Source organism: Pelodiscus sinensis, chromosome 5 (genome assembly GCF_049634645.1).
Source record: "Pelodiscus sinensis isolate JC-2024 chromosome 5, ASM4963464v1, whole genome shotgun sequence".
Taxonomy (NCBI): domain Eukaryota; kingdom Metazoa; phylum Chordata; order Testudines; family Trionychidae; genus Pelodiscus; species Pelodiscus sinensis.
In genome coordinates this window covers 75,998,088-76,022,342 of record NC_134715.1, presented here as the reverse complement: position 1 = coordinate 76,022,342, position 24,255 = coordinate 75,998,088, and the positions used below count along the sequence as shown (strand labels likewise).

General features: G+C 47.3%; 1 protein-coding gene across 3 annotated transcripts in view; it reads left to right on the top strand.

The window, feature by feature from the left end:
- IRF2 (interferon regulatory factor 2) overlaps nucleotides 1–18,531 on the top strand; it is an 82,110-nt gene extending 63,579 nt beyond the window's left edge. For 2 of the 3 annotated variants that reach the window (XM_006130171.4, XM_075930285.1), the window contains exons 7-9: nucleotides 5,525–5,689; nucleotides 13,878–13,924; nucleotides 16,411–18,531. In XM_006130171.4, coding sequence (XP_006130233.1) covers nucleotides 5,525–5,689; nucleotides 13,878–13,924; nucleotides 16,411–16,722 — 524 coding nt within the window. In that variant the 3' untranslated portion in view covers nucleotides 16,723–18,531. The remainder of the gene's footprint in view (nucleotides 1–5,524; nucleotides 5,690–13,877; nucleotides 13,925–16,410) is intronic. The other variant, XM_006130172.4, reaches the window with a different exon arrangement.
- Nucleotides 18,532–24,255: the final 5,724 nt, after the last annotated feature.

Below are 24,255 nucleotides of genomic sequence, written 5' to 3'. Positions count from 1 at the left end.
GATCAGTCGTCTCCAAGCCCCGGGGGAGCACGGCTCTGGTGAGCCAACCTCCCCCTTCCTCGTCCCTGGGTTCCTCGCACTTGGACGCCCCTGTAGGAGAGGTTCAGAAGGGGTTGTCGTCCTCTTCTCCTGATGAGGCCTTAGGTGATTCCACACCACCCGTGCCCTCCATGGACGCTAGGGCCCACCAGGACCTTCTCCGCCGCCTGGCCCAAAGTCTGGGGGTCCAGGAAGAGAAGGTGTTGGAAGACTCGGACCCTATGGTAGACATCCTACACTCCAATGCTTTCTCCAGAGTGGCTCTTCTGGTTAATAAAACTGTAGCCAAAATTTCTAAGGCCTTGTGGCAAACCCCTGCATCTAGCCCCCTGACTGATAAGCAAGCTGAAAGGAGGTACTTTGTTCCCCAAGAGGGCAACGAGCACCTGTTTTCTCACCCTCCCCTGGGCTCCTAGTAGTACAAGCCATCAACCACAGGGAAAGACAAGGCCAGCCCACTGCCACCCCTAAGAACAGGGAGGCCAAGAAAACTGACCTGCTAGGCAGGAAAGTCTACGCATCTGGGGGTATCCAGTACCGCATCGCCAATCAGCAAGTCCACTTCGCATGTTGTGCCTATAATACCTGGGCGTCCATGGACAAGTTCACGGACCTGCTCCCCAGGGTCTCCTGCTTGGAGTTTCAGGCTCTCCAAGAGGAGAGGAGCGCGATCTCCAGAGCAGCACTTCAGGCAACTCTCGATGTAGCGGATGCCACTGCCCAGGTGATGGCCACAGGTGTGGTCCTATGCCATAGTTCCTGGCTTCAGGGTTCTGGGGTTCCCCTGGAGCTCCAAAACATCCTCTTGTTTTAGGGCCCTTTGCTCTTCTCTGAGCAGACCGATCAGAGGCTCCATGGCCTCAAGGATACCTGGGCTATCCTAAAATCCTTGGGCATGCACACTTCTGCTACCCAGAGGCGCACTTTTTCAAATAGGAATGTTCCTAGAGCGCCCCCTTAGGCCCCATGTCCTGACTTCTCCCGTCGTAGGAGCAGGAGTGGTAATGGCGGGAACAACAGGCACTGACTGCGCCCGGCTCTAGGCAACAAACAGGAGCCCCCCAACAAATCCCGAGACCCCCGTCATGTTATACCAATAAAAGCAAGCAGGATCTTATGAGGGGGATAAGGCAAAAAGCCAAATTTATTGTAAAGATAATAATAAAGAATAAAGAAAAGATAGAAGCAAACAACTTTAACTACTTATTCCTATCACTACTTAACCCTTATACATATAAACATTCATTCATCCATTCATTCAGGTTCTGTGTATTTGTTATAGTTACCAGCCTGGAAGTTGCTTGTGACAGAATACTGGCCAGGTATTCTGTACACAAGTGATGGTAGTGGGGAGCGAAGTCCTGATCAGATGCGCATCTGAAGCTCCTGGTAGGCTGGCAGCAGAACCTTGGACTTTGATTCCATAGTTTTTTAGTCCAGTTCTTATAGCGGTGGCATATATAAACAAGCAGGGCAGGGCTCATTCTCCTTGCCTATGCTTGGACATGATTCAACTGTAGGACCTCTGCATCGGGCGGATATCCACCCGATGGCCTCGTACCTCCCGGGTTCCCAAAACATCCTGGTGGACAGGCTGAGCAGATCCTTTGCAGGACATGAATGGTTCCTGAAGTGGGATGTAGCTCAATCTATCTTCCATGTGTGGAGGTCTCCCTATCTAGACCTATTCGCCACAGGGCGGAACAAGAAGTGCCCTCATGGGGCAGGGACAGGGTTCCCTGTGAGATGCTCTCCTCCTCCCCTGGCCACAGAGCCTGCTGTATGCCTTCCCGCCATTCCCGCTAATTCACAGGGTCCTCCTCAGAGTGCGGGAATTCAGGATGTCCCTGATTCTAATCGCCCCGGCATGGCCCAGGCAACACTGGTTCTCAACCCTCCTCAACCTGTCATGCGAGAAACCCATGACAGAGACCTGGACCTGATATCCCAGGACTTGGGCAGGCTCCGCCACCTGGACCTGCACTTGCTGCACTTGACAGTGTGGAAGCTTCGTGGTTGACGGCGGAGGAGCTTCAGTGCTCAGAACAGGTTCAGTAAGTCTTGCTAGGTAGCAGGAAACCCTCCAGTAGGACCACGTACCTTGCTAAGTGGAAGCGGTTCTGCATCTGGGCTTCCCAGAAGGGGGTGCACCCAGGCCAGGCTACAGTCCCCCTGATCCTGGATTACCTGTTGGATCTCAGTCTCCAGGACCTCTCTTCCTCCTCCATCAAGGTTCACTTGGTGGCCATCTCGGCCTTCCACCTGGGGGAAGGGAGGAAAACCCTGTTTGCTAACCCAGTGGTCAGCAGGTTTCTGAAAGGGTTGGACAGGCTCTATCAACACGTCTGCCAGCCCGTCCCTACTGGGACCTAAACCTGGTCCTTTCCAAACTTATGGGACCCCTGTTCGAACCGTTAACGACGTGTTCCCTCCTATACCTATCTTATAAGGTGTCTCTCCTGGTGGCACTCACATCTGCCGGGCGAGTATCTGAACTCAGGGCGCTTACCTTGGATCCCCCCTACATGGTGTTTTTCAAAGATAAGGTTAGGCTCTGCCCCCATCCAACTTTTCTGCCCGAGGTGGTGTCTTCTTTCCACACCTCCCAAGATATTTTCTTGCTGGTCTTTTACCCCAAGCCACACGCATCTGGAGAGCAGGCTTTACACACTTTAGATATGCGTAAGGCATTAGTCTTTTATTTAGACAGGACAAAACCATTCAGGAAGCCACCGCAACTCTTTGTGGCCATCGGCGAATGGGCGAGGGGCCAACCCATGTTCTCCTAGTGGATCTCCTCCTGGATAATCACTTGCATCAAGGAGTGCTATGCCCTGGTGGGTGTACCGACCCCGCCTCTTAGAGCACACTCCGCAAGAGCTGTGGCAGCCTCTACCACTTTCATGGCACAGGTTCCCGTCTTGGACATCTGCAGAGCTGCTACATGGTCCTCTCTCCATACCTTCACCAATCACTATGCGCTAACGCATCAAGCCAGGGAAGACGCTACCCCGGGCAGGGCGGTCCTCCACTCCTCTGTAGCTTCAACATCCAGCCTTCCTCCATAGGTTCTGCTGTGGAGTCACCAAATTGAAATGCACATGAGCAATCACTCGAAGAAGAAAGAACGGTTACTTACCTCTTAACTGTGATTCATCGAGATGTGTTGCTCATGTCCATTCCAAATCCCTGCCTTCCACCCTTTCTCCGGAGAATTCCGGTAAGAAGGAACTGAGTGGGTGAGGGAGCCAGCAGGGGTATAAATGGGCCAATATACCGGCACCACCCCAGGGGGCTCCTCTGCTGGGCCTAACGGTACTGCTGAGGGAAAAACTAACGACGGTGCATGCACGCTGCGCACACACACCTAATTGGAATGGACATGAGCAACACATCCCGAAGAATCACAGTTAAGAGTTAAGTAACCGTTCTTTCTCTACATGTGACATAGGTACTTTTTATCTTATTTTGAAGCATCCAGTACTGATCACTGTCAGAGAAAAAATAGCAAAATACATTAATTATTGATCAGATCCAGTATGATGATTCCTATTCTTTAAAATAGGCAACTCAATCCATCATTTTAAAATCCGTAAATCTAACAGTGTATCACTACTCATAAATCACTCTGAACCAAATGCTGCTGCACACATTCCCATAAAACTCCCATTGAGATCCATAAGACTTTTGCCTGAGTATGGAGTTTTAACCCATCATATTCCAATGAAAGTGTAGCGTTTATCTTTTGTTTTTGACTGCCAATTCTGTGAAACACGAGATTGGCTCTAACCCTGAGCTTTTTATCACCTGCTGGTTATTTTAGATTTATATTTGTGCATAACTTCTGCTTAGCAAATGTATTTCACATCAGTGCTGGAATCCCTGTTAATTTAAAAAACCTTTTCATAGTATAGTGGGGAACAGACAACATACTGCATATGTGCTCTCTGTAATATAATGCCCCCACCATTTTCTACACATAGAATGAATTTTATTAGTGTAATTGTTTTATGTTGATATTGTTGAGATAGTGAAGTTGTACAAGGAGGAAGTATTTGTCTGTGGGTTGAACACATGACTGGAAGTTCAAGGTTTTCTGTCAGTTATTTTCTAGGTTTCTTAGTTTACCCATCTCTAAAACATCTTTAAAATATTTAGTTGTCTCACAGCTGTGTTGTGTGGCTTACCTAATGTCAGTAAAATGTTTTGGGATACTTGGATGAAGAGCTTGCAGAATATTATAGGCTTCCTCAACTTTGTAAGGAAAAATATGGAGCTTTTTCTAACCGAGGTGTGGAGCTGCATTTGCCTGCTGAATTGGGAAATTCCTTAGTTAATAGTTAACCAAACTGCAGCGCAGAGATCGTGAAATACATTTCAGTCACAGTCACACCCTGGTGTGTTTAGCTTGGTTAGCAGCTCGACATTGCTTTTTATATATATACCGTAGCTGATATTGCAGGGGATGTTAAGAAGTCCCTGCTTCATTCCTCTCTCCAGAAGAAACTTAGCCATATTCAGTCCATGGTTAAGACTACTGAAGTCTGTAGAATTACCCAGGGATTCATTTGGGCCACTGTTTCTGAGTTTTGAACCACTGTGCCTTATAGCACAGGATGTCTGTCAGGGCATCCAAAGTCCACAAAGAACTGGCAGCTTGCCATGAACAGCATTTGACATTAAGAGGAATGTATTGCAGCTCCCTATCATCATTAATACAAAAGTGCAGTCTCCAGTAGGGATGTTAAAGGTGAACTGATTAACCAAAGATCTCCCCCCACCTACAGTGGTCCAGCCAGCAGGGCCGCAGTGGATTGCAGGCCCAGAGCAGTTCCTGCTGCCTGCAGCTGCAGGTGGGAAAGTTGCCTTCGCTGCCTATGGTGGGTAAGGAAAACCCCCTGCCACCAGCTGCAGGGAAGGAGCAGTGCCTGCAGCTGTTGGTGTAAAAGAAGCAGCTCCTGCTTCCCATGGTGCAGCAGAGAAGCAGCAGCCCCCAGGGCTGTGGTGAGTAGGGACTGGAGCAGCCCCTGCCATTCACAGCCAGTGGTTAACTGGTTAAACAAATCATTTAACCAGTTAACTATCTGGGCAGCTTTTATATCCCTCGTCTACAGTAATCAGTGATTTGAGCAAGTAATGTTCTGATAAAGATGGAGACTTGCTTGCTGAGCCCTGTTCATTCCGGTAAGGCCTCATTTGTATATTGGAGATGAGCATAGCTACGGGCTGCATTTTGGAAGTTTGTGGGCTACCTCTGGCTGCGGGCCACACTTACTGAGCTTAAGCATTTCCAGTGACAACTGGAAAGGAAGGAGGCAGCTCTAAAGATGTTAGAGACTGAAAACATCAACCAAAATTTTCTTAGAAGCCTAGCTAGATAGAGAGGTGGAGGAAAGCGCAGAATTTGGCTACTAACCCAACAGTGCAATGTGTCTGACAAATCAAGGAGTCTTGCAATAACTTAACTGTTCTTTCTATTATGGAGTTATAGGACAGCCTCACCTTGATGGCAGTACTGAGGAGCAAGTGATAGTTGCCAATCCTCCTGATGTTTGCCAAGTAGTAGAGGTGACAACAGAGTGTGATGAACAGCCCCTCAGCATGAGTCAGCTGTACCCTCTGCAGATCTCCCCTGTCTCCTCTTATGCAGGTAAGTCATTCCTCAAAAGCACTTTCACAAAATTCAGGAGAGCTGCTAGAATGTTAGGCAGATACGACAGCTTGGGATATAGAGGTGATGGATGGTTTCTTTGCTTTGTGTCTTAGTGTAGTTGACAGAAATTCTGAAAACACTTACACTTCACTGGTCATTTTTTGGACCTGAGTTCTAACACTTTCAAGTATTTTCCCTAATATCACACTGGGAAGCCAGAAACCAACTTCTGTTTTAGAAGGGAAACGTAAGTGCCAATTAAGTAATTAAACTTTTGTAGCTTAACCCTTTGTAGGTGCAAAAAACCAAGAATGCACATCTTTTATTAGAAAGACAGCGTCAAGGTAGAATGATGGACCACTTCATCTTGAATGGTGCTTTAGAATAAGTGCTTACTACTTATGCTAAACTATCTGTTTAGCTTGTATTTAGCTGTGACTCTTGAGTTCCTTTCCCAGACCTGAAAAAAGGCTCTGTGTGGATTGAAAGCTTGTCTTGCCAACAGAAGTTAGTCTAATAAAAGATATTTCACCCACCTTGTCTCCTTATGCTGCAAACAAGTTTCTTTCGCTATTACATCTTTAATTATAAAAGGTCAAAGACAGTTACAAATCCAGGCTATGTCTACACTATAGCCTCTTGCGCAAAAATATGCAAATGAGGCTCCGTTTTTGTGCAAGAGGCTTTTGCACAAAAAGGAGCTGTTTACACAGCTCCTTTTTGCGCAAAACCCCCCTCTTGTGCAAGAACTGTTCTCTTGCATTTTTTTCAGGAAGAACGGCTCTTGCACAAAAGCCTCTTATGCAAAAACAGAGCCTAGTTAATTATGCAAATGAGGCGTGGCTATATTCCACTCTGTCTTGTTTGCATATTTCTTGCACCAAACGGGTGCAGTGTAGACATAGCCCCCGTGTTTCTGCCACTATTTATATTTTTGTGGGTTTTTTTTTAGCTTGAACAGTGAAAAATCAATTGGTTTTGTTTCGTTGACACTTTAGCATTGACATCAGAGTCTCAGTACTGCAGTTTTGGGGCTTTAAATGCTAATGAAGAATATTTGTTTGTTTAAAAACAACTCTTTTCATTGGATATTTTCAATATGGAAGCATTTCTGCTAGAATACTAAAACTGGAAGGGACCTTGAAAGGTCATTGAGTCTAATCCCCTGCTCTTAAATACCTCCCACAACCTCCCTAGGCAATTTATTCCAGTGTTTAACCACCCTGACAGGAAGTTTTTGCTAATGTCCAACCTAAACTTCCCTTGCTGCAGTTTAGGCCCATTGCTTCTTGTCCTATCATCAGAGACCAAGAAGAACAATTTTTCTCCCTCCTCCTTGTAACACTCTTGCTAGTCTTACATTTCATAAAAGCTTCTTTTTACAATATGTCAATGTTGGCCCAAATTTAAGTTGACAATATTATTTTACTATTATAGTCTTTATAGCACTGATGTTGTTTTTAGATAACAGGTTTCAGAAAGAGGGTGTAATGTTAGTCTTTTTCAGCAACAACAATAAGAAGTCAGGTGGTGCCTTAAAGACTAACAATTTCATTATGGCATAAATTAGCTCTGATGTAACACTCCCATCTCTGCATCCCTGTTATCTGTTTCTTTTTCTTTCATTTCATGTATCTGCCAAAGTGAGTTGCAGCTAAGGAAAGTGTATGCCATAATAACATTTTTAGTCTTTAAGGTGTCACCGGACTCCTTGTTATTGCTGTTTTTAGAGTCATCATATTTATTCTTCATCCCACGATTTTCCTTGATTAGTCACTATAATTGGTTTACAGATGAATCCTATTTTAAGCGGCCCAGGAGATATAATGGCCTTTTTTCGCTTCTCCTTCTCTCCCTGCACAGCCTTGTTTTTACATATTGTATCCCCCATTATCCTCTTCGGTTTTCTTTAATATTTATTATGCTACTAGAGGGTGGTGCCCTCTGCTCCTTACGCTTGCCAGCCCCCCTCTCCCCCGTCTGAGGGGGTAGGCAGTCCTAGCGTCTCGGCCCCCCACTCTCCAGCCATCAGGGCTATACCAGTCCCCAGGGGTGGGTGAGCCTGGCTCTCCCCCCGGCTGCCAGGAAGGGCCAGGGCCATGCCAGACTTGGCCTCTCCCCCGGCCACCGGAGTGGGGAGAACTAGGAGCCACACCAGACCCAGCCACTGGGGAGTGGAGACAGTAGGCAAGAGCAGACCTGTCCTCTCCCCCACTTACCCCCAGCTACTGGGAAGAGATGGGATCTGTGCCAGCCCTGGCCTCTTGGCTCCCACCCTGGACTCCTCTACCCCCCACCCCAGTCACAGCCAGCCCCAGCCTCCCCACCACCTCCACAATTGCAGCTCTGGCCCCTCGACCTCCCTACCCCAGTCACAACCCTGGCCTCTTGGCCCTCAACATCTGTTTGCAGCCAGCCTTGGCCTTCTCTCACTGGCCAGTTGGCCTCCCCAGCTCCTTTCCAGTCGCACCCAGCCCCGGCCTCCTGGCCCCTTCCCCCCCCCGCCACCTCTCTCCCTGGTCACAGCTAGCCCCAGTCTCCCCGTCTTCGCACCCCAATCGCAGTGAGGATGGAGCCTGTGGAACACCAGAGTGACATGATGGATGTCATTCTGTCATCCCACAGGAAAAACTTCTTTAGCTAGATAGATATAATTATAGCAGGGATGTTATCTAACATGTATTTGTGTAAATGTGTAACAGCTGGATTTTTTAGCAGTTAGACATTTACACGTGTGGTGGGTGCAGGCGAGCTCCAGCTCCCCCCTCAACCCTGCTGGCTCTGATAAAGATGCAGCAGTGCAGGGGGCAGGTGACTCTGTGAGAGCTGGTGTTCATGGGGAATTGGCTTTTAATTCAGCTCCTAACAAGCACCAGCTCTGTGGGAGACGGCAGGGGGGAGGCAGCTGTGCAGAAGCCGGCATGCATGGTGAGACGGCTTAAAAAACAACTTCCCACGCGTACCAGCTCCCATCTGCCCATCCTGTGCTGCTGCCTCTGATATAGAGGCAGCAATGTGGGGGGGGGGGGCATGTCAGCTCGGTGAGAGCCAATATGCATGGGGGAGCTGGCTTCAGAGCCGGCTTTCTGTGTGTACCAGTTCCCACCTTGCCCCACCCCCTGTGCTGCTGCCTCTCTATCAGAGGCAACAGCGCAGGTGGGCAGATGGCTCTACAGGAGCTGGTGCTCGTGGGGAGCTGGCTTTTAAGCCAGCTGTCCCTGAGCACCTGCTCCGGCCCTCCACTGCTGCCTCTGTAGGAGGCAGGTGGCTCTGCAGGAGCCAGCTCCCTATGGACACCAGCTGCTGCCCTTCCCCACCCCCCCTTGCTGCTCCTGATATTGAGGCAGCAAGGGGGGTGGTATGTGTAACTGTTATGATTAACCGATGAACCCAAGCTTATTGGTTAACTGTGTAAAGGGCTACACGCTAACATCCCTACTATATAGCAACAAAATCATAAGTACAGTATATTTTGTCCATCTACTGTTTACATGTATTGTCTCATGTAATAAGTACAGGGAACAGTGAGTCAGCTACTGCTGGCCCTACTCATATGATTAGAAGCTTGTTCCCTAAAAGGCTTCAATGGAATAATTCCTGGAGAAAGGTGTTAACGTGGGAAGAGCTAGCAGAATCTATCCCTGAATAGTCTAAACTACAGTTAATTACAGGTTGAACCTCTCTAATTCAGTAGTCTCTGGTCTGGCAACATCTATGGTCCGGCATGATTTAATTAGCTGGATGTCCATTTACCATGGATGTGGCCAAATTTCCCACAGTCCTATACAATTTGTTAATAGCCACCAGTCTTGGCTTTCTGTGTTCTGTGCTGTTATTTAGCTCTAATTTACTCCTAAACATCTTCTAAGAGCTCAGTAAGCAGTGAAAGTGTTGGTAAAGCTGCTAGACGATATTGACCTCCCATGGTCCAGCAAATTCTCTGGTTTGGCAGCAGTCAGGTCCCGAGAGTGCTGGACTAGAGAGGTTCAACCTGTATTACATATTTTTAAGCAACCAAAATATTGCAATGTAGTTATCAGTAATCGTTTAAAAATGTTTGTAGTTAAATCTGAAGGCACATTTGAAAGCTTTAGTTTCTAAGGTGCCTAAAGTATTAGACTAAGGAAATCTACACAGAGTACTTCATAGTCTGTGGTTGTATTTGGAGATACATTGTCAACATCCCACCAGTACTCTTCCTCCATGGTTCTAAAGTTACAGTTTATGGAGCCTCACAACAGATAGGAGAATTGGGAGATGGGCTTAAAGGTCTGGGCCTGAGCTCTTTGGGGTGAAGACTGTCTCTTTACTATATGTTTTTGCAGTGTCTAACACAAAGCGACTGGGGCCTCTAGGCACTAATGTCATTCAGCTGATGATAATGTCACTGTGCAAGTATGTAATTGGGTGCTTCACTGCAAGGAGGGGAGCCATCTCTGTTGCAGAGAGGTCTACAGAATGGTGGAGCTGGACAGTTATTGATATAAGCATACTTGAAAGGTGGCAACAGTTTAAGATACAACATGTCCTTCATTTTTGCACTGTCAGCTAGCTTACAAGCCTTCGGAGGGCAATGGGTAGAAACAGAAATGTTTGTCCTTTCAGTTAGTCTCTAAGGGTGTGTCTAGACTACATGCCTCCTTCGACGGAGGCATGTAGATTAGCCAGATCGGAAGAGGGAAATGAAGCCGCGATTAAAATAATCGCGGCTTCATTTAAATTTAAATGGCTGCCCCGATCTGCCGATCAGCTGTTTGTCGGCAGATCGGGGGAGTCTGGACGCGATGCCCCGACAAAGAAGCCTTTCTTCATCGACACAGGTAAGCCTCGTGAAACCAGGTTTACCTGTGTCGATGAAGAAAGGCTTCTTTGTCGGGGCATCGCGTCCAGACTCCCCCGATCTGCCGACAAACAGCTGATCGGCAGATCGGGGCAGCCATTTAAATTTAAATGAAGCCGCGATTATTTTAATCGCGGCTTCATTTCCCTCTTCCGATCTGGCTAATCTACATGCCTCCGTCGAAGGAGGCATGTAGTCTAGACACACCCCAATAGACTAATTCAGGGCTACTCAACACACGGCCTGCGGGCTACATTCAGCCTGTGGCCCATTTGTTTGCAGCCCACGGTACAGTTTGGGTTTACGCAGGGCTCAACATACAACCCGCGGGTGGGAGCCAAAACAAAACAGTTGTCAATATAATGGTCTTTTGTTGAGTTGCACTTTAGTAGTTAAATTCCTAGACTGTCATTGCTCATTAAAAGTGCTGTCACATGGGTGAAAATCGGGTAAATATTGCATTTTATTAATATCAGCAGAACTGACTTAAATAGGGCCTGTGGGTTGTGTAGTCCTGCTTTAATCTTTGTATTCATGCCCATCAGTGTGAGAGAAGCTATTTGCATATATTTGCATGTATATGCAACCACACTTAAGTTGTGGCCCTCGGCATGTGCTGTGAGTATCAGTGTGGCCCCCGGGGCTTCCAAAGTTGAGTAGTCCTGGACTAACTGGTCTGGGTGTGACTCTCTGTGGTTTTACCTTGCAACTATTAGGCAGATTAGTTTGATACATTTTTACAGAAAATATTTTTTATCTTAATGTCAGGGCGAATAGCATTGTGTTCATAGAATCATAGAATCAAACTTCAGGAGATCATCAAGTCGAGCCCCCTGCCCAAGGCAGGACCAATCCCAATTAAATCAACCCAGCCAGGGCTTTGTCAAGCCGAGACTTAAACACCTCTAGGTATGGAGACTCCACTACTTCCCTAGGTAACCCATTCCAGTGCTTCACCACCCTCCTAGTGAAATAGTTTTTCCTAATATCCAACCTGGATCTCTCCCACTGCAACTTGAGACCATTGTTCCTTGTTCTGCCATCCATCACTACTGTAAACAGCCTTTTCTCCAGCCTGTTTAGAACCTCCCTTAAGGAAGTTGAAGGCTGCTATCAAATCCCCCCTCACTCTTCTCTTCTGCAGACTAAATAGACCCAACTCCCTCGGCCTCTCCTTGTAAGTCATATGCTCAAGCCCCCTAATCATTTTGGTCGCCCTCCGCTGGACCCTCTCCAGTGCATCCACATCCTTTCTATAGTGGGGGGCCCAGAACTGGACACAGTACTCCAGATGTGGCCTCACCAGAGCCGCATAAAGAGGACTAATCACATCTCTGGCTCTACTGGCAATGCTCCTCTTAAAGCAACCTAATATGCCATTGACCCTGAAACTCATAGGATAATCTCACTTCCCTGGCTCTACTTTGCATTGTGCAAATTCAAATGCAACAGCCATTCAAAAGTCCCAGGTTTGTTTTGGACCTTGCAGTGGCATAGTGTGGCAAAGCAATACACACAAGGGATATACCTGATGCATCCTCTGTGCAATATTGCATAGTGTGAGAGGGCCACCACATTGTGTAGTGACTTACCACGATAACAATTATTTTATCATTGGTATCATAAAGTGCTCTGAGACCCCCCTCATACCACACAAAAATGTTTTCTTGAAAACACCCATTAACCTCCTTTTAGAAGCTATTCAAGTGAATAATGCTTATTATTGCCCTTGTGGATCCTCTGGTATTTTAACTACTGTCTGAAACTCGTTAGTACCAGCCTCATTTTTTGCTTACAGATAATCCTCACCTTGGTGACAATAATTCAAATAGTCTTGCAATCTCTCTTTAGAATTTTGTGAATCGCAACATTCTCTTACCAGTGCTAAGCCTTTTCTTGCCCAGCCTTTGGTAACAATGAGGATAGCTTCCTTCTTGTTTGCATTACAAAATTCTTTATTACCACACTTTTCTGTCTGCATGTAAATTCCTTCTACCCATGTCATTCTCCCATCCTACCTTGTAGCTTGGCTTAATTAGTAAAAGCCGTTTTTGTGGCAACTCTGTTTATCAAGAGTCTGTTTATCCAGCAGATGCGAAGCCATGAAAAGTCCTAATCAATGTCAGAATAACTGTTCTGCTACAGCTGTTTCTGTATAATTCCCACAGGTGGCTGGGCTATTCTGCAATAAAAGTGACTCTTCCAGAATGCAATGATCCTATCTATTTACTTAGCACTGTATGTGACATAGAAAAGGATCTATGGCCTACTCACCCCCTCGTGGTTACAATGTGCTCATTTGGGGTTGGAGACAGGAATACAGATAAGGGATATAAGCAAGTAGTCGCGTATACGATTAATCAATAAGCCTAGGCTTATCAGTTAATCTTCTCGATTCCTCGCACTTCCCCCATCACTGCCTCTGTATCAGAGACAGCAAGTGGGAGTAGGAAGCAGAAGCTGCTGCTGGGAGGAGCTGTGGTACCACCTGCCTGTCCCCCCGCCCCATGTGGGGCCAGAGCAGAGCAGCAGCCTCTGTCTGTGGCAGCCCGGCTGCAGGCAGAAGCTGTTTTGCAGCAGTAGCCTTTGTCTGCAAGGGTCCCCAGCAGCAGAGGCTGCTTTGCAGCAGCAGCCTTTGTCTGGAGGTGGGAGGGCAGTAGCGTGGGGTGCGAGGTGGGAGCTGATCTATGAGGGGAACCAGTTTAAAAACCAGATTCCCTTGCAGACTGGCTGCCTGATAGAAAGGCAGCAGCATGGGGTGTCAGGGGGCTCCCTGGGAGGGGGGCTGGAGCACACTGATGGGACATTAAGGGCAAGAGAAGGAAGGGAACAATTCTATAGTAGCAGTAACAAAATGTGTTACAGAATTCAAGCCCTAAAGGCTGAAAATTTAGCAGCTTTATCTTTGGGTATGGTTGTGGATAGAGTTGTTTTGGTAAAGCAAAAGAAATAACTTTACCTGTAACATTTTAGCAAGACCATGCTTAACAAGCGCAGTGGTGAAGGAAAAATAAAGTCTCTACTTTGCCCCCAAAGTGAAGTAGTCATTACCTCTTGTGCATCTGCTTCTCTTTAACATTTTCCACATCACAGTGTAGTCTGTTCTCCTGGTTTAAGTGCACTGGCTTGTTCATCATGTTAAGCTTTTTGGAGTTAATTCATACATTACAGGGAATGAAGGCTGTTGTACAGTTTATTTGTGTGTTTCTTTTAATTTTTGTTATCTCTGGATGATCTTATAGGGACCTGTTTTTTTAATCAGGGGATATTGTCTGTTTTGATGGATTTTGATCCTTCAAGTAGAATGATACCCACTTTCATTTTTACTTCCATTTTGTCCAACAGAAAGTGAAACGACAGACAGCATTCCCAGTGATGAAGAAAATGCAGAGGTAAGCACTTAGTTTTATAGTACTCAAGAGAAATTCTTCAAGAACAGTGACACATTCTGGGGGTTCTTTCCCACCGAGTACATTACTGCTCATACAGTATTCATTTTAATAGTGAAAGGAGGGCTGTATGGAGATGAATGTCCTGATGCTTGTTGCCTGTAAAAATTTTTTAAAAATCATGATCTCTGAAAATTAGAAGTAAAATAATTCATCAGTAAAATCTTGGTGAAGAAAAAGACATGTAATGGTGGTGCATGTTAGGGATGTTAAAATGTATGTATTTGTGTAAACGTGTAACTGCTGTATTTTTCAGCAGTTACACTTTTACACGTGGAGGGAATGGGAGCCAGTTCTCTCCTCCCTCCCTCCATCCGCCACTGTATCAGAGGCTATGTCTACACTGCGGTTTTTTTCCGGAAAAAGATACGCAAATTGCGAACCACAATTTGTATTCCTTTTTCTGCTTGTTTTTTCGGAAGATGCTTTTCTGACATTTGGCCCATCTATATGGGCACAAATGTGGGAAAAACTGCCTGTTTTGGAAGATCCCTTATTCTTCATTCTATGAGGAATACAGGGATTCTGAAAGAACATGCCCACTTTTTCGGAAACTGTTCTGAAAAAGCAGACGCGTTCCCTAGACGTGGCAGAGTTTAAAAACTCTGTAGTCTAGAGACATATCCAGAGGCAGTAGTGTGGGAGGTAGGCAGCTCTGCGGAAGTCACTTGCGGAGGGGAAGAGAGAGGGGGAGTGGTGTGTAACCAAGAGGGTTAACTGATGAGCCCGGGCTCTTTGATTAACTGTGTACTTGAGTACACATTGACTTCCCTTGTGCATGTGTGCTTTCTTGGCAAGTCTGTCTTCATGCCTCCAATGAAAAGAAATCAAAGGAAATACTATATAACCACCAAATTGTGTGTGGAACTACTGCTTGTGATCTAACAGAACCCATGGACTAATGTTCCATTGCAGCATCTAAATTTGCACCTGATGAAATACATGCACATCTATTTGTACATGTCCATCTCAGCCTTATAAGTGTATTTCATGTAACTGGACATAAAATACACATGTGTATTAGAGACAAGGCTAAAATTTGGCTTCAGGGTTCCAGCTTCATATTCATAAAAGACTTCCTGCAAGGCCCTTTTCTTGTTCTGTTTAAAGAAAAATAGAATCCTTTTGGGGAGAGAATTCTGTTACAAAATAAAATATGTACAGCAACGTTAACGGTGCTGGCATTGTAGTTACTTCAACATTAAATAAACTCTTAATCCCTTATCCTGCTAAAGGGGAAGGGGAGCTTGGGGGAGCACTTACTCAACTAATGACATTTCATACCGTAAGAAGAAGTGAAAATTCTCTAAGGATATAAAAATAGCATCTTGCAGGATTAGTGTGCTGGTGTATGGCTGAGCTGCTACCAGATGGAGGGGCAGCTTTAGTAGGGCATGCATAAGGAATAAGTGACCCTAAAACATGGCTGATCCCGTGGGTCATATTTTCCATCCTGCTCTTGCAGGCAGAGGAGAATAAAACTCAGCAGCCTCCCCTAAGATAGTCAGAACAACCTGGGGATAGGAAATACCTCTACTTCCTTCTCGGTGCAAGGCTTAGCACTAGTTTTATAGTAGTATTATCCTGCTCCCCAGTCTCAGAAGTCACTTCCTGGATGTGCACTGATGATCTGCATGCATTCGGGGATGGAGCAGATGCTCTCTGTGGCATATTCGCCTACAGGCTGCACAGATATCAGAGTGGATAGCCCATGAAAGAATAATGCTAGCAACATTAACAGCTGCTGGATTCTGTGCTGGCTAAGTAACAGGAAAGATATCTATGTTTAGGCCCTTGGCTTCTGTGGATAACCAAACTTCCTCTAGCGTCAGAGACTGAAACACTTGCTCATTCCGAGGAGGAACCTACTGATAGATCCAGTGGAGGGGGGAGGCGATTTTTCACTTTGAAGATCAGAGATCCTTGCCTCTGTGTCCATGTTTCCAGAATATGTTCTTTGTTTTCCATCAGCAGATTGAGTAGAGGAACAGCTAGACCAGGGCTGGGCAAATACCAGCCTGCTATATTTATCTGCATGGCTGCAGGTGCTGGCGATTGCAGCTCCCACTGGCCGCAGATCGCTGTTCGTGGCCAATGGGAACAGCAGGAATGGTGATCTGCGGTCAATCTGTGATCGCTTTACCTGCAGCTGTGCAGGTAAATATAGCGGCATGTCAGGGGGCTAATCCTACAACCCACCACCATATTATTGCCCACTCCTGAGCTAGACCTTCAGAGAATGGGACATTGGAAGGAAAAGAAACTTCAAAGTCACACTTAAAAGACTAGAAGCACAGGTTTTAGTGGCTATGCCTTTATTTGGCTACAACCTTGTAATGCAATTTAGGGCATGACTGAAAGAGAGAAGAGAGCAGCCTCTGTATCTGTTACAAACTCACATTCACTAAAGGGTTTTTTTTTCTTTTCAGGGTCGGCTTCATTGGCAAAAGAAAAACATTGAAGGCAAACAGTATCTGAGCAATCTGGGTATGAGGAACACTTCTCATATTCTTCCCAGTATGGCTACCTTTGTGACTTCCAACAAGCCTGACCTCCAGGTCACCATCAAAGAAGAATCCTCCCCATTGCCTTACAGCTCCTGGCCCTCCTTCCCAGCTATCCCTCTCCCACAAGTAGTGTCTTCACCTTCTGCCAGCAGCAGCAGGCCAGACCATGAGACGCGGGCTAGTGTCATCAAAAAAACATCAGACATCACCCAGTCAAGAGTCAAGAGCTGCTAAGCCTTTGGCTGTGTCTCTTTAGTTTTGGTTTGGTTTTGTATTTTATGTTTCTCTAGAAGAGGTGCAACTTGGATGCACATTAGACAAATCTAAGGGAAAGCCTTGACAATATAGAACATTGCTGTGTCCGACTCCAGTACTGGAGCTTTTTAACTCAGGACTCCAGCCATCCGTTTGTGTACCTGAAACCAGATGGATTTCCAAGGTTACTGCATAGGAAAAACAGAACTTTGGCCCACTTATCTTAAGTTTCAGTACTTCATAAGAGGACCAACAACCACAAGGGAAGTGGTGCTGCTGCACTTCTTGCAGTCAAGGCTGTGATGGAACTGAAAGCCTCAGAATGGAAGAGAAAATGTGAACTAGCTGGAATTTTTTTAAATAAAAAAATCTATTGTGAATATGTACATAGTGCAGTACTAGCAACATTGCAGTCTGCTTCTGCACCTTATTAAAAAAGCACTTATGAAAAGGCCTTTTATTACCTTGCTCTAATTAATGGCACATTCAAAGCCCCCTTCCATCTTTATTCTTTTCCAAGGCTATTCTTGCTAACAAGATTTGAGAAGTAGGGGAAAGAAGAGGAAGATAAACCTTCCCATATGGATTTCACACATTATAAACTGCTTTTCTCATGTTTGTTTCTAATTTGCTATGCTTGAATGCTGCGTGGTACAATAGGAAGAAAAATATTACAAAAATCTTATGCAAATTCCCAGATTTCAAGAAGAAAAAAATCCTCTAATTCTAACCAGAGCAAGTTTTTTTTTTATTTTTTATACAGGGGAATATTTTATTCAAAGTAAAATTCTAAAGTGAATATAATTGTTTTTTTAATCTTTTCTACGGCAAATTTATAATTTTAAGATTCAGTTCTTGGTGGGTTATCAGCAGTTATTACATTCTTGTGGCACATTTTTTTAATTTTGTAAAGGTGAAATAGCTTTTATGAGCTCATGTAGCAATCAAATTATCCTGTGGATTGATAATAAATATGATAGAGTTAAATTTTTAATAATCTTCTTGTCTGTCATTTTTAATCTTACCAGAAGTCCAAGCAGTGTGGAAGATGAAGCTGAAAGGTGTCACCCTTCACCACAGGAAAACTGAGATTAGCCTTTGCTTTAAACTACTCTGTACATTCTGAATGAAATGAGCAGGCAACTTCTGCACAGATAGATCAGGAACTAGGACTTAACGGCTATATGGTCCAACAGTCAGCGCACCAATCAAGAGACCAGGGCTCTGTTTCCAACTCTCACTGCCTTACTGTCTCTCCTTGGGCGAGTCATTTCCTCTCTGTCTGCCTGTTTCCCTGTCTATTCAGGGAGCAAACATCCAAAACCCTGGATTACAGAGAGACTTTTGGTTTACTTGTGGCTCAATGATTATTTAATAAGATAATGAAGGTCACCCATCCTCAGAAGGAAAAATTGAGAGCCAGTACATTGGAAAACCTCCTAGCCCTGCTCTTAGGCCTGACACTTGAGAGGTAAGAGATCAACAACCAAGAAGGGGAGATGAACCATGCAGCTGCTGGGCACACACATAACCAGTAAACTACACACAGTTGTTTATTGGGCTTGGCCTGATGAATATGTACTGAATGTGGAGCAGCTTCAGCAGAAAAGAGCAAGGGAGGCCCCAGGTCAGAATAGCACCTAGCCTGATACTTAGGCCATTCATCTGAGAGGTCAGAGGTGAGGGTTCAAATCTCTTCTCAGCAAACATAAAGGGGGATTTGAACCCCACGTTAACACCCAAACTACTAGGCACCACAGGGCTGCTTGCTAGCCTTGTTGTGACCCCCAGGAATAGGGAATGAAAGTAGAACAACTGCAGCAGAACAGGATGAGGCAGCAAACACCAGGCCCACCCCAGGGTGACCACCTCTTTGCCCAACAGTTGTACATTCACTTTAGAGACAGCTGCTCCAGTCCCTTATCTTGAGGAAGGAATTGAACCCACTCAGCTGGGTAAGCACCCAGACCACTGGACTACAAAGGGAGTCAACAATTAGACCTTGCCAAATTGCTACTGAATAACAATGACAGCTTCAAGCTTCTACATGGCCTATCCCTATGGGGGCCATGGCCACCTTCGCTTATCCCTAATGTCCCTGACAGACACACAAGTGACGAATGCAGAGCCCTACTCAAAGCTCTTCTCATGCAGGCAGAAGGAAACTGAAGCAGTATCTATCTGTCTTCTAGGTACCCTCCTCTGCTTTTGAGACCCTGGCCAGGAACCATTGGGGGTGTCAAAATAATTTCTCATGAGGTACCTTTGCATGCCCCACCAAACAACTGAGGCGAAGGGTGGGGGAGGGAAGGAGGCTGAGGCCTACCGTGTAATCTTTAGCCTAGTGGCTTGCAGGGGGAGGAGGGGCGGCGGCGGCATGGTGCTCACCTCTGTTGGCAGGGAATGGGAGCGGCCTGGATCCTATTTCAGCATGGGAAAACCACTGCAAAGGTGGGATATAAACTCTATAAAGTGGGTGGCGACATGAATAAGGGCGTGTTATTCACCCTTCACATAACACAGGCATCAGGGTGACCTAAGGCCATCAATAGGCAGCTGGTTTAATCTAAATCAAAGATGGTACATCTTCCTGCAGGCAGCATGTGGCCCTCCTTACTAGTCGACATCATGAAGGCCAACCTGTAAGTGAGTTCACTAAAAGGTGAGCAGTTACATGGAGACTGGTTCCACCAAGACCTGCTAGCCAAGATGGTGAGGGGTCACAGTCCTGTGTGCCAGGCATCGCTAAACCTCAGACTGCCAGCTCCTGGGAGTGGCCAACAGAGGACGATCACGTGATAGCGGCCCTCTTCTGTCCATTGCTTTGGAAACCTCTGGCATTGGTCAGTCAGAAGATGGGCAACTGGGCTAGCAGGATTATTTGTCTGACCCAGTGTCAGCTGACAGTCAGGGCAGGGTGTGTGTGTGTTACCGAGAAAAAAGAAAAGTTTAACGTCTGTGACTTTACTGCTAGGACCGGGGTCCCGTCGCAGAAGGCAGCCAACAGGCTGACAGACGCCCTGGGTTTATAAGAAGAGCCTATTACATCTCAGATTTTAGCTGCTAGAATACAGGATCCCTTTGCAGAGGGCAGTCTAGGAAAGACTGAGAGATGCCCCAATGGATCTGTCACCTGGGAGTGACACAATCCAGACACCCAAGCTCTTCCTATACCTGTCCCTTATGACCGGCTGAAGTTCTTTTAAATTGTGTTTGGTTCTGTTACAGCAACTGAAGGAGTCAGGTTAAAACTTAAACAGTTACAGGTTTATTGTTACAGGGTAAACTTAGCTGTTAAATGCTACTACTGTGTTACAGATAACACAGCCACTACAAAGGACAGGACAGAAATTACACTAATAAGTCACTTACAGGTACCATGAAACCCTTTGGTTCGCTGAGCTCTTATTAAATGCATGCAAAATAGACACCTAGCAGGTATATATTCTCACCCCTGCGTTCCAGACTTGGCATGGCCAGCGTCTTTCTCTCAATTCCTTGGGAAGAAGTAGGGCGAGGTTGGGCGTCCCACAGACCTCGGGAGACAATACCTGCCAGCAGGTGTAGATGATTGGAGCTCAAATGGGGTGGGCTACTATACCCCTCTTTATACCCCTTGGGCCATGTAGGCTTCTTCCTGGTCTCAAGTGGCCAATTAGGAAAAATGGCTTTGAATGCCAAGTTTCCCACGAAGGGTGCAAAGCATAATTCACACCTGGGAAAATGCAGACAATGGGCACCTCTGGTATGTGATGGGCAAAGATTCCTCTCCTGAGACAGTGCAGGCGTGTCAATTACTGATACTAGCCATCAGGGCGACGGGAGGCCCCGGGTCGTCAGCTAGCCCATTTACTGTCTGGTTTCTGTTTATGGTAGAGTCAGGGACAGGCACCACACCTGCGTTCCCAGGGCATCAAAGGCCGACTGTCTTTCTCTTGCTCTCTGGGGGTGGGAGGGGGGAAACAAGATGGGGTTCATGTCTGGCTACACCCAGCCTAGCCATTTGTACCATCTTAATTTCCCCAGTGGTATATGAGGCTCTCTCCCTAGTGGATTCTCTGGTATGTTAAGGGAGTTGCTGGGCCACATACCCTTTCTGCTCCCTTAAAAGGAAGGCTCTGCAGCCTAGGTCTGTGCCTGCATTATACAGCTAGATGCTGTGATGTTGGCAGACTAGTTGCCAGCTCATGCCAAGATCTCCAGCTCTCCCTGCCTCCCCACCGGGAAGGTGAGCAGCATGGGGTGCAGCAGAAGGGGGACTGGGCTCGGCCAGAGAGTCAGCAGGGTGAGGGCAAGGCCATGCCATAGTGGACAGCATGGCCAGTGTGCAACGTCAGGGTGAAGATGGTATTGCACATCCTGTCACACCACTAGAGGAACTGCCCCTATGCCTGCTGCTGCCACTCCAGGTCAATTGATTTCCTCAGAGATGCAGCCAGGGCTACTGGGGATTGTACTGTCCCTGTAGCAAGACTCATTGGGCCAGAGGCTCAGGCTGCCTGCTTCCCTGCCCCCCCAATCCTCAGACAAGTAGCCCAGGGAAGTGTGTGGCTGCAGTGGGGGGATTCCCTCGGGCAGGGGCAAATGACCATTTTGCGGGGCCCAGGGCAGCATAATTTCACGGGGCCCCCCTTTGCCACGGCACATGCACAGTGGCGCCACGGCGCATGCGCGGGGCTTTTGGAAGCATGGGGCCCGGGGCGGCCGCCCCGCTTGCCCTGCCCTATATCCGCCCCTGCCCTCGGGGGCAGCAGAAGGACCAGGAACAGCCTGGGGTCTCCATAGTGGCTGCGCTCACAGGGCTGGCTCGCTGCACTTTTCCCAGGAGCAGCTGCTGTGTCGCACAGGCAGGCATGGCTGCATACTGTCTGTGTGTGGCACCCTTTGGGAGGTGTGGGGTGTGGCCTGCACCCTTGGGGCTTGGCTGCTTCCAGACAGCATCCCCCTTCTCCCTCTGCCCAGGCAGGATGTGTGTGAGCAGCAGAGTCACAGGCTGGAGCTGCCTGCTGCATCCATCTGCCACACAGTCAGGCTGCATGAGGTTGCATGTGCTGCGTACTGCTGCATGGTGCCCGAGTGACACTCCTCTTCTTGTCCCCTGTCTCCCCTGCCCTTGCAAGTGACAACTGCTATACTCACTGGAGGATCCGTCGCTGATCTCTGACAAAACTGGGAGCTGTCCTGGCTGCGGGGCACTGGCTCGAGGTGGAGGGTGATGGTGGCCAGGTGGTCCTCTCCCTCGTCCTTGGATGCGGTGGTCAGGTCACCCTCCTCCTCCTGGTCAGGCAGCCTGACCACCAGGGTGCGTAGACCGGTGTCCAACATTGGCGAGGGCCCTTCCACTGCTGTCTTCCACAGGATGGTGTGCAAGCTTTCATAGCGGGGGCAGGTGTTGGCTCCTGTCTCCCTGCCCTCACTGGCCCTGACGTAGGCCAGGTGCAGATCCTTGACTTTGGCCTGGACCTGTTCTAGGGTCTGGGCCAGGTGTCCCTGCTTGGCCAGCACCTGGACCATGAGTCCAAATATATCAGTGTTCCGGCGCTTGCAGCAGGGGTCTTGGAGGGCTTCTGCCCCCACAGGTCCAAGGGGGCCTCCACCTTAGCCCCGACCCAGCATGGAGCATGCTACTTGGTGCCCCTCCGTGCCTGCTGGGAGCCCTGGGCGTGCAGGCACTCAGGGTAGCTGAGGGGCAGACATGTCTGCAGAGCTTCTGGAACGCACAGCCATGTGGTAGAGTTGCTGGCTGTGCTGCTGCTGCCACGTGGCATCTGCAGGGTGCCTGGGCCTTTAAGGGGGGGGCCCGGCCAGCAAGAAACAGTGTGCTGTGAGTGCAGGTATGGAGCGTCCAAGCAGCCACCTGTGTTTTTTCCTGGAGGCCAGTTCTTGTGCAAAAACTCCCTGCAGCCATCTACACTGCCTTCTTGTGCAAGAACTCTTGTGCAAAAAGGCTTATTCCTCATACGAAGAGTCAGAGCGCTTGCTCAAGAAGCACTCTCTTCTGATGCTTTACTGTACATTTTCTTGCACAAGAATGCGCGTGCAGTATAGATAGGTGTCTGGTATTCAACCGGACAGTCTGATTTTTGGGCCTTCTGTCCAGTTAAAAAAATTCAGAAAATACCAGACATGAGCAATGTCCGGTATTTTCTGGTTTTCTGGGTGCCCGACGGAAGCCTGGCGGGGGTGGGAGGAGTGGCTGGGAGCCTCTGGTTGACATAGGAGTGACACCTTGGGGAGGAGGAGAAGCCCTGTCAATGCTCCTGAGCGCTGTTCAAGCGCATTGTGGAGCTGTAGCCAACTTGCTCGTGCTTCGCCGGGACCGTGCGTGGGACAGGCAACGCCCTGGAACCTGCATGTGCCCGGTCAGTCCCGCTACCCTCCGGCCAAATCTCTCCCCCCCACCCCCGCCCGACCAGCCCTGCTTTCTGCCGGCCAGTTCTCCTCGTCCTAATCTCCCCCAGCCAGCCCCACTGCCCCTGACCCCCCCTGCTTCTCGTCCCCCCCTCCTCCCAGCTGGCCCCGCTTCCCTCCCCTATCAAGTGTGTCCGGTATTTTTTCTGAAGCTACCTGATAACCCTAAGTGTAGACGCTCTGCAAGTTTTTGCACAAGAACAGCTGTTCTTGCGCAAGAATCCTGCAGTGTAGACATAGCCCAAGAATACATCTACACAGCAGGGCTATTTTGGGATACCGGAATTATCCCGCTATAGCTACCCTGTGTCTTTTGAGCGTGCCTTTTATTTCGAGATAGGTCTCAAAATAGCGGTCGTGCTATTTTAGCATCCCTGTAACCCTCATTCTACGAGGCTTAAGGGATGTCTCGAAATAGTGTGGTATTTCAAAATTTGGCGCTGTGTAGATGTGCCACATTTTGAAATACACTATTTTGAAATTGAATCAAAATAAGATACGCAAATTGTGCACCTTATTTTGAGATTAGGATGCTGTATAGACACACCCGCTAGTGTGGTTGCTGTTTATACTGGAAAAACTGTGCTTTCTAGCAGTTTAGGAAAACTGCTTCTACCCTTGCAAGTGAAGCACACTACCCTAGCAAACATGCAGTGTGGGGTTGTATAGCTGTAGATACAGCAGGCAAATGTGTTTGAATAGCTCTAGTCAGTGGGGATCACTTCCCTGGCTTGCCAGAGAGCTACAGTGTGGATGGGGCCTCTCTCTCACTGACTGGTGACTTTTCATGCCACTTCTGAATACGAGACTTAAGCCTGGCTCCTTGAAAGGTATTGAAAGGACTGACTTAAAAGCAAGTTACCTACCAAAATAGAATTGAGGATCTGTGCTAAAGTCACATAAGTGCATTAAAAAAAGTTTCATTCACCAGTAAAGGGCCTGGTAAGAATTTTCATAGCCTAGTCACTAACTCACATAATAATTTATGCTTTCCCACTACTACAGCTTAATTATTTTCTCTGTATATTTTGACTCTGATAAAGTGCTATGCACTGAAACATTTCCATTTTTCAACAGGCATGTCCCTGGTGCATTACTATT